Genomic DNA, 13,298 nt, shown 5'->3' on the forward strand with positions numbered 1-13,298 from the left:
TCACCCTCTCCGACTCCACGGGGGGGTCTGTATCTTCTCAGGGGTTTGTACTACCTTCTTGCCGTCCTTCTTTTGAATATGACCCTTAACCTTTTTGTAACTCGCTTGTTGTTTTGAGGTACCCTTAGATTCAGGAGAGTGGTTTTCCAGAGCTTCTGTCATAGTCACCTGATCCTCTACAGAGTCCAGGATGTGGAAAGCAGATTCTTCTTCGTCTTGGTGTTCCTCTAGAGTAGTTTGGAGCTCCTGGGAACCCGTAGATTCAGAGGCTGCAGGCACCACTGTTTTGTTGGGTATCTGTAAGCCCACATTTTCTTTGGGCACTTTGTCAACAAGTGATTGGGGCACTTGGTGACCCGACACCGTCTCAAGCCCTTGTAGTTCTAGGGTTGTATGACGGTCTTGCTCCTTGGCTGTGGAAGACGGATCAGTCAAGCCAAGCTCCAGTGTGCAGCCTTCATTCTGAGCCTTGCTACCCAGAATCGAGTCTCCTTTTTTAGCCTGGGCCTTCCCCTCGCTCCCGTCTACCTCTGGAGGTTGTTCAGCTTTAGTCTCCATATCAATCTCTGACCCAGCACTGTCTGTTTCCTTGTTCGCCGGCAATGCCGTGCCCAACACTGACACCTTGTGGTCGGATGACGATAACATACCCTCCATGTCACTTCCCTTTGTGACCACTACTTCCTCTACCAACTGAGCAGCGGCTGCTTCCCCCATTGGCTGAGACAGAAGCTCCACGGGAAGAGGCTCCGGTTCCATCCCGACTGCGGGGTCATCGTCAGTTTCTCGGGTTTCTGCGGCTTCCGTCGCGACAACAGCAGCTGCGGCTGACGACCTGGTCTTGCGTCCGGAGGTGGTAGGTGGTTGAGGTTTTGCCACCTGCGTTCTTTTGGCCGTTGCGGCTTGTCGTGGAGTCTTCTGTCCAGGGGGGGTAGAGGTAGAAGAGGATGGGGTGGGAGTGCTTTTGGAGAGGGGTCTCTCTTTCTCCTGGCTTGACTTCATAGTAGAAATTGGGGTATCAGGGGTACCCCTCTTGCGTTTGGATGATCGTTCCGACCTTCCATAGGTGCCATCTTGGGTATTGGGTGATGAAGTTGATGGCTCTGGTGGGTTGGGTGATGAAGATGATGATTCTGGTGGGTTGGCGTTGTCCGCCTCATCCCCTTCCACCTCGTCCACGGTGACAAACTCATCCATGTTGAACTGGTCCAGGTCGATTGGGTTGGCGTCACTAGGGTTGACGTCGGAAGTGAACTCATCCACCACGTAGCCAAAACCCTGTGGTATGAGAGGAGGATGAATCCATGGAATTAATCAATCAATCCATTTTCCAGAAGTTCAACAGAAGTGCTGTACTTTGAATCAGATGATTGTAAGCGTTTGGATTCTGTACATTAATATTTGAATGGTGTGTTTTTATAAATCTGATGCTCACCTTGCTCTCTGCTGCCTCCTGATCTCTAGACTCACTCCTAGAAGACTGGCTAGTTCTACTATGGTGCCCTGTGGGACAAACGGAAACATGAAATCACTCCTAGAAGACTGGTTAGTTCTACTACGGTGGTCTCTCTCCCTGTGGGACAAACGGAAACATGAAATCACTCCTAGAAGACTGGCTAGTTCTACTATGGTGGCCCTGTGGGACAAACGGAAACATGAAATCACTCCTAGAAGACTGGTTAGTTCTACTACGGTGGTTCTGTGGGACAAACGGAAACATGAAATCACTCCTAGAAGACTGGCTAGTTCTACTATGGTGGCCCTGTGGGACAAACGGAAACATGAAATCACTCCTAGAAGACTGGTTAGTTCTACTACGGTGGCCCTGTGGGACAAACGGAAACATGAAATCACTCCTAGAAGACTGGCTAGTTCTACTATGGTGGCCCTGTGGGACAAACGGAAACATGAAATCACTCCTCCCGAGAAGACTGGTTAGTTCTACTACGGTGGCCCTGTGGGACAAACGGAAACATGAAATCTCAGAAACAGAAAGAAATCATGTTAACATCTCATTTAGACTTTTAACAACGTCTGAACTTAAGGATATAACCTGAATATAAAAACATCCACCATCATTCCTGCTTTCCCTGGCTCCCGACCTGTCTGTCCCCCCCTACCCCCTGTCTCTCTCCCTGGCTCCTGTCCTGTCTGCCCCCCCCCTACCCCCCTGTCTCTCTCCCTGGCTCCCGACCTGTCTGCCCCCCCTACCCCCCCCCTGTCTCTCTCCCTGGCTCCTGTCCTGTCTGCCCCCCTACCTCCTTTCTTACCATGCTCCTCTCCTCCTTCTCTTACTTTGTCTCTGTCCCTGGCTCCCGACCTGTCTGCCCCCCCCCCTACCCCCCTGTCTCTCTCCCTGGCTCCTGTCCTGTCTGCCCCCCCTACCCCCTGTCTCTCTCCCTGGCTCCTGTCCTGTCTGCCCCCCTACCTCCTTTCTTACCTTGCTCCTCTCCTCCTCCTCTTTCCTCCCCTTCTTCTTGGCGGGACTGCCATCCTGTCTGTTGCTCCTGCAGGAGCCAGAAGAAGAGCGAGAGGAGTCGCCGTGTCTCGACGTCGGAGGACCCTGCTCCTCCTCCTCGGAGGCCGCCCGGCTGCTTCTATGCCTGGAAGAGTCTCTCTTTTCTGGGGAAGAATGGTCCCTGCGCCTGCCTCTTCCTCCATAGACTTGTGTCTTCCCCTGATTCTTCTTTGGTTGTCCAGAGCCTGAAGGTGGTTTCTTTGCACCTTCCGTCTGTGTTGTGGTCTTCTTCGCTGGTTTGGTTGGAGGCTTTTTATCGGTCTGTGACTTCTCAGGTTGTAGCTTGTTTTTCTTCAGAGAAAGCGCAGGTCTACTTCTCTCATCTCGTTGAGTCTGTGTCGCTGTCTTCTTCTCTGGTTGAGTTGGGGCCTGGTTTAGTCCTCCAGCCGGGGTCTTGGTCTCCCCTTCTCTCCAGCTACAGAGCTCTTCTTGTCGGATGGAGGCTTGTCCTTCTCTCCCTGGTCCTGTCTTTGTTCCTCGGCTTGTCTCCCCAGGCGGTGTTGGTGCACTGCTGCCTCCAGGGCCTTCAGGATCTCCTGAGTTACCGGACTGAAGTTGAACAGTTTGTCTTCACCTTTTACAGACACTGGGCGAGCTACGGGGACAGAGGCTGATGTTACCGGTGCAGAACCAGCAACGGTAGCAGCGTGAACGGTAGCGGTTGCTATGGTTTCTCCATTCTCGCCATCCGGTTTGGCAGCGGTTTGGCTTTGGTCGTCGTTGGTCGTCATCAGGTCCATGACGACTGGACTGGGTTCCGTTGCGGTCGCGTCGGAGTCTTTCGCTACGGTGTCACTGGACTGGACGGCGCTTCCGCCATCTCGCGGGTGTTGGGTAACCACTGGCTGTGTGGCAGAGGTGGTGGTAGGAACAGATTTACCTGGTGTTGCCACTCCTTTAGCGACAGGCTTCTTGCCTTGGACCGTCTTCTTCTTGGCTCTGCTGATGAAATGACAGATATTAGACGTAAATGACAGACATTAGACATAAATGACAGACATTAGACATAAATGACAGTGACATAAATGACAGACATTAGATATAAATGACAGACAGACATAAATGACAGACATTAGACATAAATGACAGACAGACATAAATGACAGACATTAGACATAAATGACAGAGACATAAATGACAGACATTAGACATAAATGACAGACATTAGACATAAATGACAGACATTAGACATAAATGACAGACATTAGACATAAATGAAAGACATTAGACATAAATGATAGACATTAGACATAAATGATAGACATTAGACATAAATGACAGACATTAGACATAAATGACAGACATTAGACATAAATGATAAACATTAGACATAAATAATAAACATTAGACATAAATGATAAACATTAGACATAAATGACAGACATTAGACATAAATGACAGACATTAGACATAAATGACAGACATTAGACATAAATGAAAGACATTAGACATAAATGACAGACATTAGACATAAATGACAGACATTAGACATAAATGACAGACATTAGACATAAATGACAGACATTGGACATAAATGAAAGACATTAGACATAAATGATAGACATTAGACATAAATGATAGACATTAGACATAAATGACAGACATTAGACATAAATGACAGACATTAGACATAAATGATAAACATTAGACATAAATGAAAGACATTAGGCATAAATGACAGACATTAGGCATAAATGACAGACATTAGGCATAAATGACAGACATTAGACATAAATGACAGACATTAAACATAAATGACAGACATTAAACATAAATGACAGACATTAAACATAAATGACAGACATTAAACATAAATGACAGACAGACATAAATGACAGACATTAAACATAAATGACAGACAGACATATATGACAGACAGACATAAATGACAGACATTAAACATAAATGACAGAGACATAAATGACAGACATTAAACATAAATGACAGACAGACATAAATGACAGACAGACATAAATGACAGACATTAGACATACATGACCATAAGTGACGTTGTCATGCAAATCCAAGTGCAACATAATGGCCGAGAGTTGTTCCCTGAACAGGAAAAACTCTGAGCCCTAGTTGGACTTCACGGGGTCAAAGAGGACCTGGGGCTTGGAGATGCATAATTTATTCAATTTCTTATGAAAAAGGCCCCTTTCGAACGGTACCCGAGCACAACTAGACTCCCTCCATAAAGACCTGATCGGAACCAGACCCAGTCTGATCCAATATGAGTGAAGGAAACACCTCAAAAGTCATAACGCTCTAGCGGGGGTCGTGGTGTGAGAGAGGAGACGCTCTAGCGGGGGTCGTGCTGTGTGAGAGAGGAGACACTCTAGCAGGGGTCGTGATGTGTGAGAGCGGAGACGCTCTAGCGGGGGTCGTGCTGTGTGAGAGAGGAGACACTCTAGCAGGGGTCGTGGTGTGAGAGAGGAGACGCTCTAGCGGGGTCGTGCTGTGTGAGAGAGGAGACACTCTAGCGGGGGTCGTGATGTGTGAGAGCGGAGACGCTCTAGCGGGGGTCGTGCTGTGTGAGAGAGGAGACACTAGCAGGGGTCGTGGTGTGTGAGAGAGGAGACGCTCTAGCGGGGGTCGTGCTGTGTGAGAGAGGAGACACTCTAGCAGGGTCGTGATGTGTGAGAGAGGAGACGCTCTAGCGGGGGTCGTGTGTGTGAGAGAGGAGACACTCTAGCAGGGGTCGTGGTGTGTGAGAGAGGAGACGCTCTAGCGGGGTCGTGATGTGTGAGAGAGGAGACGCTCTAGCGGGGGTCGTGGTGTGTGAGAGAGAGGAGGTAGAGGGAGGAGACTCTAGCAGGGGTCGTGATGTGTGTGAGAGGAGACACTCTAGCGGGGGTCGTACTGTGTGAGAGAGGAGACGCTCTAGCGGGGGTCGTGATGTGTGAGAGAGGAGGTAGAGAGAGGAGACGCTCTAGCGGGGGTCGTGATGTGTGTGAGAGAGGAGACACTCTAGCAGGGGTCGTGCTGTGTATGAGAGAGGAGGTAGAGGGAGGAGACGCTCTAGCGGGGGTCGTGATGTGTGTGAGAGGAGACGCTCTAGCGGGGGTCGTGATGTGTGAGAGAGGAGACGCTCTAGCGGGGGTCGTGGTGTGAGAGAGGAGACGCTCTAGCGGGGGTCGTGATGTGAGAGAGGAGACGCTCTAACAGGGGTCGTGCCGTGTGAGAGAGGAGACGCTCTAACAGGGGTCGTGCCGTGTGAGAGAGGAGACGCTCTAGCGGGGGTCGTGATGTGTGAGAGAGGAGACGCTCTAGCGGGGTCGTGCTGTGTGAGAGAGGAGACGCTCTAACGGGGGTCGTGCTGTGTGAGAGAGGAGACGCTCTAGCGGGGGTCGTGATGTGTGAGAGAGGAGACGCTCTAGCGGGGTCGTGCTGTGTGAGAGAGGAGACGCTCTAGCGGGGGTCGTGCTGTGTGAGAGAGGAGACGCTCTAGCGGGGGTCGTGATGGTTGAGAGAGGAGACGCTCTAGCGGGGGTCGTGCTGTGTGAGAGAGGAGACGCTCTAGCAGGGGTCGTGCTGTGTGAGAGAGGAGACGCTCTAGCGGGGGTCGTGCTGTGTGAGAGAGGAGACGCTCTAGCGGGGGTCGTGATGTGTGAGAGAGGAGACGCTCTAACAGGGGTCGTGCCGTGTGAGAGAGGAGACGCTCTAACAGGGGTCGTGCCGTGTGAGAGAGGAGACGCTCTAGCGGGGGTCGTGATGTGTGAGAGAGGAGACGCTCTAGCGGGGGTCGTGATGTGTGAGAGAGGAGACGCTCTAACGGGGTCGTGCTGTGTGAGAGAGGAGACGCTCTAGCGGGGGTCGTGATGTGTGAGAGAGGAGACGCTCTAGCGGGGGTCGTGCTGTGTGAGAGAGGAGACGCTCTAGCAGGGGTCGTGCTGTGTGAGAGAGGAGACGCTCTAGCGGGGGTCGTGCTGTGTGAGAGAGGAGACGCTCTAGCGGGGGTCGTGATGTGTGAGAGAGGAGACGCTCTAACAGGGGTCGTGCCTAGTGAGAGAGGAGACGCTCTAACAGGGGTCGTGCCGTGTGAGTGAGGAGACGCTCTAGCGGGGGTCGTGATGTGTGAGAGAGGAGACGCTCTAGCGGGGGTCGTGCTGTGTGAGAGAGGAGACGCTCTAGCAGGGGTCGTGCTGTGTGAGAGAGGAGACGCTCTAGCGGGGGTCGTGCTGTGTGAGAGAGGAGACGCTCTAGCGGGGGTCGTGATGTGTGAGAGAGGAGACGCTCTAGCGGGGGTCGTGCTGTGTGAGAGAGGAGACGCTCTAGCGGGGGTCGTGGTGTGTGAGAGAGGAGACACTCTAGCGGGGGTCGTGATGTGTGAGAGAGGAGACGCTCTAGCGGGGGTCGTGATGTGTGAGAGAGGAGGCACTCTAGCAGGGGTTGTGCTGTGTGAGAGAGGAGACGCTCTAGCGGGGGTCGTGATGTGTGAGAGAGGAGACACTCTAGCAGGGGTCATGCTGTGTGAGAGAGGAGACACTCTAGCAGGGGTTGTGATGTGTGTGAGAGAGGAGACGCTCTAGCAGGGGTCGTGCTGTGTGAGAGAGGAGATGCTCTAGCGGGGTCGTGGTGTGTGTGAGAGGAAGTAGAGGGAGGAGACGCTCTAGCGGGGTCGTGGTGTGTGAGAGAGGAGGTAGAGGGAGGAGACGCTCTAGCGGGGGTCGTGATGTGTGAGAGAGGAGACGCTAGCGGGGGTCGTGGATGTGTGAGAGAGGAGACGCTAGCGGGGGTCGTGATGTGTGAGAGAGGAGACGCTCTAGCAGGGGTTGTGCTGTGTGTGAGAGAGGAGGTAGAGAGAGGAGACGCTCTAGCAGGGGTCGTGCTGTGTGTGAGAGAGGAGGTAGAGAGAGATAACGCTCTAGCAGGGGTAGTGATGTGTGAGAGAGAGGAGGTAGAGAGAGGAGACGCTAGCAGGGGTTGTGATGTGTGTGAGAGAGGAGACGCTCTAACAGGGGTCGTGCTGTGTGAGAGTGGAGACGCTCTAGCAGGGGTCGTGATGTGTGTGAGAGGAGGTAGAGGGAGGAGACGCTCTAGCAAGGGTCGTGCTGTGTGAGAGAGGAGATGCTCTAGCTTGGGGGGTCGTGCTGTTTGTGAGAGAGGAGGTAGAGGGAGGAGACGCTCTAGCAGGGGTCGTGCTGTGTGTGAGAGAGGAGGTAGAGAGAGATAACGCTCTAGCAGGGGTAGTGATGTGTGAGAGAGAGGAGGTAGAGAGAGGAGACGCTCTAGCGGGGTTGTGATGTGTGTGAGAGAGGAGACGCTCTAACAGGGGTCGTGCTGTGTGAGAGTGGAGACGCTCTAGCAGGGGTCGTGATGTGTGTGAGAGGAGGTAGAGGGAGGAGACGCTCTAGCAGGGGTCGTGCTGTGTGAGAGAGGAGATGCTCTAGCAGGGGTCGTGATGTGTGTGAGAGAGGAGGTAGAGGGAGGAGAAGCTCTAGCAGGGGTCGTGATGTGTGAGAGAGGAGATGCTCTAGCGGGGTCGTGCTGTTTGTGAGAGAGGAGGTAGAGGGAGGAGACGCTCTAGCAGGGGTCGTGCTGTGTGTGAGAGAGGAGACGCTCTAGCGGGGGTCGTGCTGTTTGTGAGAGAGGAGGTAGAGGGAGGAGAAGCTCTAGCAGGGGTCGTGCTGTGTGAGAGAGGAGACACTCTAGCAGGGGTCGTGATGTGTGAGAGAGGAGACGCTCTAGCGGGGTCGTGTGTGTGAGAGAGGAGACACTCTAGCAGGGGTCGTGGTGTGTGAGAGAGGAGACGCTCTAGCGGGGGTCGTGATGTGTGAGAGAGACGCTCTAGCGGGGTCGTGGTGTGTGAGAGAGAGGAGGTAGAGGGAGGAGACTCTAGCAGGGGTCGTGATGTGTGTGAGAGGAGACACTCTAGCGGGGTCGTACTGTGTGAGAGAGGAGACGCTCTAGCGGGGGTCGGATGTGTGAGAGAGGAGGTAGAGAGAGGAGACGCTCTAGCGGGGGTCGTGATGTGTGTGAGAGAGGAGACACTCTAGCAGGGGTCGTGCTGTGTATGAGAGAGGAGGTAGAGGGAGGAGACGCTCTAGCGGGGGTCGTGATGTGTGTGAGAGGAGACGCTCTAGCGGGGGTCGTGATGTGAGAGGAGACGCTCTAGCGGGGTCGTGGTGTGAGAGAGGAGACGCTCTAGCGGGGGGTCGTGATGTGAGAGAGGAGACGCTCTAACAGGGGTCGTGCCGTGTGAGAGAGGAGACGCTCTAACAGGGGTCGTGCCGTGTGAGAGAGGAGACGCTCTAGCGGGGTCGTGATGTGTGAGAGAGGAGACGCTCTAGCTGGGGTCGTGCTGTGTGAGAGGAGACGCTCTAACGGGGTCGTGCTGTGTGAGAGAGGAGACGCTCTAGCGGGGGTCGTGATGTGTGAGAGAGGAGACGCTCTAGCGGGGTCGTGCTGTGTGAGAGAGGAGACGCTCTAGCGGGGTCGTGCTGTGTGAGAGAGGAGACGCTCTAGCGGGGGTCGTGATGTGTGAGAGAGGAGACGCTCTAGCGGGGGTCGTGCTGTGTGAGAGAGGAGACGCTCTAGCAGGGGTCGTGCTGTGTGAGAGAGGAGACGCTCTAGCGGGGGTCGTGCTGTGTGAGAGAGGAGACGCTCTAGCGGGGGTCGTGATGTGTGAGAGAGGAGACGGCTCTAACAGGGGTCGTGCCGTGTGAGAGAGGAGACGCTCTAACAGGGGTCGTGCCGTGTGAGAGAGGAGACGGCTCTAGCGGGGGTCGTGATGTGTGAGAGAGGAGACGCTCTAGCGGGGGTCGTGATGTGTGAGAGAGGAGACGCTCTAACGGGGGTCGTGCTGTGTGAGAGAGGAGACGCTCTAGCGGGGGTCGTGATGTGTGAGAGAGGAGACGGCTCTAGCGGGGGTCGTGCTGTGTGAGAGAGGAGACGCTCTAGCAGGGGTCGTGCTGTGTGAGAGAGGAGACGCTCTAGCGGGGGTCGTGCTGTGTGAGAGAGGAGACGCTCTAGCGGGGGTCGTGCTGTGTGAGAGAGGAGACGCTCTAGCGGGGGTCGTGATGTGTGAGAGAGGAGACGCTCTAGCGGGGGTCGTGCTGTGTGAGAGAGGAGACGCTCTAGCGGGGTCGTGCTGTGTGAGAGAGGAGACGCTCTAGCGGGGGTCGTGATGTGTGAGAGAGGAGACGCTCTAGCGGGGGTCGTGCTGTGTGAGAGAGGAGACGCTCTAGCAGGGGTCGTGCTGTGTGAGAGAGGAGACGCTCTAGCGGGGGTCGTGCTGTGTGAGAGAGGAGACGCTCTAGCGGGGGTCGTGATGTGTGAGAGAGGAGACGCTCTAGCGGGGTCGTGCTGTGTGAGAGGAGACGCTCTAGCAGGGGTCGTGCTGTGTGAGAGAGGAGACGCTCTAGCGGGGGTCGTGCTGTGTGAGAGAGGAGACGCTCTAGCGGGGGTCGTGATGTGTGAGAGAGGAGACGCTCTAGCGGGGGTCGTGCTGTGTGAGAGAGGAGACGCTCTAGCGGGGGTCGTGGTGTGTGAGAGAGGAGACACTCTAGCGGGGTCGTGATGTGTGAGAGAGGAGACGCTCTAGCGGGGGTCGTGATGTGTGAGAGAGGAGGCACTCTAGCAGGGGTTGTGCTGTGTGAGAGAGGAGACGCTCTAGCGGGGTCGTGATGTGTGAGAGAGGAGACACTCTAGCAGGGGTCATGCTGTGTGAGAGAGGAGACACTCTAGCAGGGGTTGTGATGTGTGTGAGAGAGGAGACGGCTCTAGCAGGGGTCGTGCTGTGTGAGAGAGGAGATGCTCTAGCGGGGGTCGTGGTGTGTGTGAGAGGAAGTAGAGGGAGGAGACGCTCTAGCGGGGGTCGTGGTGTGTGAGAGAGGAGGTAGAGGGAGGAGACGCTCTAGCGGGGGTCGTGATGTGTGAGAGAGGAGACGCTAGCGGGGGTCGTGATGTGTGAGAGAGGAGACGCTAGCGGGGGTCGTGATGTGTGTGAGAGAGGAGACGCTCTAGCAGGGGTTGTGCTGTGTGTGAGAGAGGAGGTAGAGAGAGGAGACGCTCTAGCAGGGGTCGTGCTGTGTGTGAGAGAGGAGGTAGAGAGAGATAACGCTCTAGCAGGGGTAGTGATGTGTGAGAGAGAGGAGGTAGAGAGAGGAGACGCTAGCAGGGGTTGTGATGTGTGTGAGAGAGGAGACGGCTCTAACAGGGGTCGTGCTGTGTGAGAGTGGAGACGCTCTAGCAGGGGTCGTGATGTGTGTGAGAGGAGGTAGAGGGAGGAGACGGCTCTAGCAAGGGTCGTGCTGTGTGAGAGAGGAGATGCTCTAGCGGGGGTCGTGCTGTTTGTGAGAGAGGAGGTAGAGGGAGGAGACGCTCTAGCAGGGGTCGTGCTGTGTGTGAGAGGAGGTAGAGAGAGATAACGCTCTAGCAGGGGTAGTGATGTGTGAGAGAGAGGAGGTAGAGAGAGGAGACGCTAGCAGGGGTTGTGATGTGTGTGAGAGAGGAGACGCTCTAACAGGGGTCGTGCTGTGTGAGAGTGGAGACGCTCTAGCAGGGGTCGTGATGTGTGTGAGAGGAGGTAGAGGGAGGAGACGCTCTAGCAGGGGTCGTGCTGTGTGAGAGAGGAGATGCTCTAGCAGGGGTCGTGATGTGTGTGAGAGAGGAGGTAGAGGGAGGAGAAGCTCTAGCAGGGGTCGTGATGTGTGAGAGAGGAGATGCTCTAGCGGGGGTCGTGCTGTTTGTGAGAGAGGAGGTAGAGGGAGGAGACGCTCTAGCAGGGGTCGTGCTGTGTGTGAGAGAGGAGACGCTCTAGCAGGGGTCGTGATGTGTGAGAGAGGAGATGTTCTAGCAGGGGTCGTGATGTGTGAGAGAGGAGATGTTCTAGCAGGGGTCGTGATGTGTGTGAGAGAGGAGGTAGAGGGAGGAGACGCTCTAGCAGGGGTCGTGCTGTGTGTGAGAGGAGACGCTCTAGCAGGGGTCGTGCTGTGTGTGAGAGGAGACGCTCTAGCAGGGGTCGTGCTGTGTGTGTAGGCTACTGAGTGTGAGTGAGTGACAGGGAACAGGGAGGGAGAGACGAGAGACAGCAACCAACCAAGCAGACTCTAAATATCTGTCATTGTTGTGTCTCAATCCACCACATTCACCATTGTCGGCCTTCCACACCTGCTGTGAAAGGTGTGTGAGCTACGGTGTTTGCCAGACTACGACACCTCCCGAAAATCGGTATTCTCACCAAAACATCTGTAGCTTCCGAACGGTTTGGCCTTTCAAAAAAACCACCATGGAAAGATGTGAGACTCACAATGCTCTCCGTTTTGCTCTACGAACCCCCACAAGAGTGAGGGGAATTTTCTTCAGTCCGTACCGCCAACCTCTGTCTGTCGCCTACACACTAATACGACACCTCTATTTTAATGGTCCAGTATGAAGGAAGTTAGACTGGAAGTCATTGTGTTACCGCTAGTTAGTAACTTCCTTTAAACTGCACGCAGACTCGTAAAACGGTATCTATGAGTTCATCAGACTCTGGGGAAGTAGACAAAGAGCCACATTGTCAACATCCTAAAAGTATCCTTTTAAGTCAAGATTCCTGGATGTAAGATTGCAGTCCGTGTATGTCTTGATCGTTTGTTTTCCCAAGTTAAAATATAATCACGAACGTGAAAACTGCCAAATATATATAAAAATAGGGGGGAAAAAAGGAGAAAAAAAGCTGCAAGAAAATCACATTTAAATGAAACCATTTGGAAATGTGGATCCTGATGTCACACCTTGGCCCTTTAATTCACAGAAAGAATCCAAATGTTTCAAAAAAAATGTGCAGTTGCAAAGCATGCTAGGTATTATTCTAATGAGCTCCGTCCAGCAAAAATGAATTGAAGTAACCTGAGCTTTTCAGTCAACGCTACTGTAATGTCAATTCAATTGATTTGCCTTCATGTTTTGAACTTTTATTTCATTTTAAAAACGTTGTCACACTATAGAAAGAGCCTTATGTATAAAATAGCTTTCATGCACACAGTAATGTATTGACAGACAGACAGGTAATGAAGGGTTGAGGTAGCCACTTACCTGGTGACAGGTGTCTTCTTGGCTGGGAGCTGCGGCTGAGCCGGATGTTTAACCTTGACCAGCATGTTGAACTTCAGAGGCTTGTTCTGAACTGCACAGGGAACTTCTGGAAATGGAGACATACCGCCATCGCTATCGAGGACGACTCCATCTCAAAATAAATCTAGGAGAGAGAGGACAAGAGGGAGGTATACGGATGAGAGTTTGTACCACAGGTGTGTGAAAAACCAAGACTTGAAAACACCTGACTGTTGTCCTTCTCCTTCAAGACCTGAAAACACCTGACTGTTGTCCTTCTCCTTCAAGACCTGAAAACACCTGACTGTTGTCCTTCTCCTTCAAGACCTGAAAACACCTGACTGTTGTCCTTCTCCTTCAAGACCTAAAAACACCTGACTGTTGTCCTTCTCCTTCAAGACCTGAAAACACCTGACTGTTGTCCTTCTCCTTCAAGACCTGAAAACACCTGACTGTTGTCCTTCTCCTTCAAGACCTGAAAACACCTGACTGTTGTCCTTCTCCTTCAAGACCGAAAAACACCTGACTGTTGTCCTTCTCCTTCAAGACCTGAAAACACCTGACTGTTGTCCTTCTCCTTCAAGACCTGAAAACACCTGACTGTTGTCCTTCTCCTTCAAGACCTGAAAACACCTGACTGTTGTCCTTCTCCTTCAAGACCTGAAAACACCTGACTGTTGTCCTTCTCCTTCAAGACCTGAAAACACCTGACTGTTGTCCTTCTCCTTCAAGGCCGAAA

The 13,298-nt window shown here is 53.2% G+C and overlaps 1 protein-coding gene across 1 annotated transcript; it reads right to left on the reverse strand.

Moving 5' to 3' along the window:
- On the reverse strand, window positions 1–12,606 carry LOC135515536 (uncharacterized). Its single transcript, XM_064939152.1, has 6 exons — window positions 12,542–12,606; window positions 2,938–3,460; window positions 2,441–2,809; window positions 1,949–1,955; window positions 1,436–1,503; window positions 1–1,278 (listed from the first exon to the last, which is right to left on the reverse strand). Exons 1-6 carry the CDS (start codon window positions 12,604–12,606, stop codon window positions 1–3), a joined length of 2,310 nt encoding a protein of 769 aa, XP_064795224.1.
- Window positions 12,607–13,298: the final 692 nt, after the last annotated feature.

The sequence above is a fragment of the Oncorhynchus masou genome, chromosome 27, assembly GCF_036934945.1.
Source record: "Oncorhynchus masou masou isolate Uvic2021 chromosome 27, UVic_Omas_1.1, whole genome shotgun sequence".
In the NCBI taxonomy this organism is placed as follows: domain Eukaryota; kingdom Metazoa; phylum Chordata; class Actinopteri; order Salmoniformes; family Salmonidae; genus Oncorhynchus; species Oncorhynchus masou.

Excerpts from the sequence above, each read along its gene's own strand:
- LOC135515536 (XM_064939152.1), bottom strand. The coding sequence starts at position 12,606 with ATGCTGGTCAAGGTTAAACATCCGGCTCAGCCGCAGCTCCCAGCCAAG. Across the intron at positions 2,810-2,937 it reads CATCCGACAAGAAGAGCTCT|AAAAACAAGCTACAACCTGA; the intron begins GTAGCTGGAGAG and ends CTTTCTCTGAAG. Across the intron at positions 1,279-1,435 it reads AGGAGGCAGCAGAGAGCAAG|GGTTTTGGCTACGTGGTGGA; the intron begins GTGAGCATCAGA and ends CTCATACCACAG.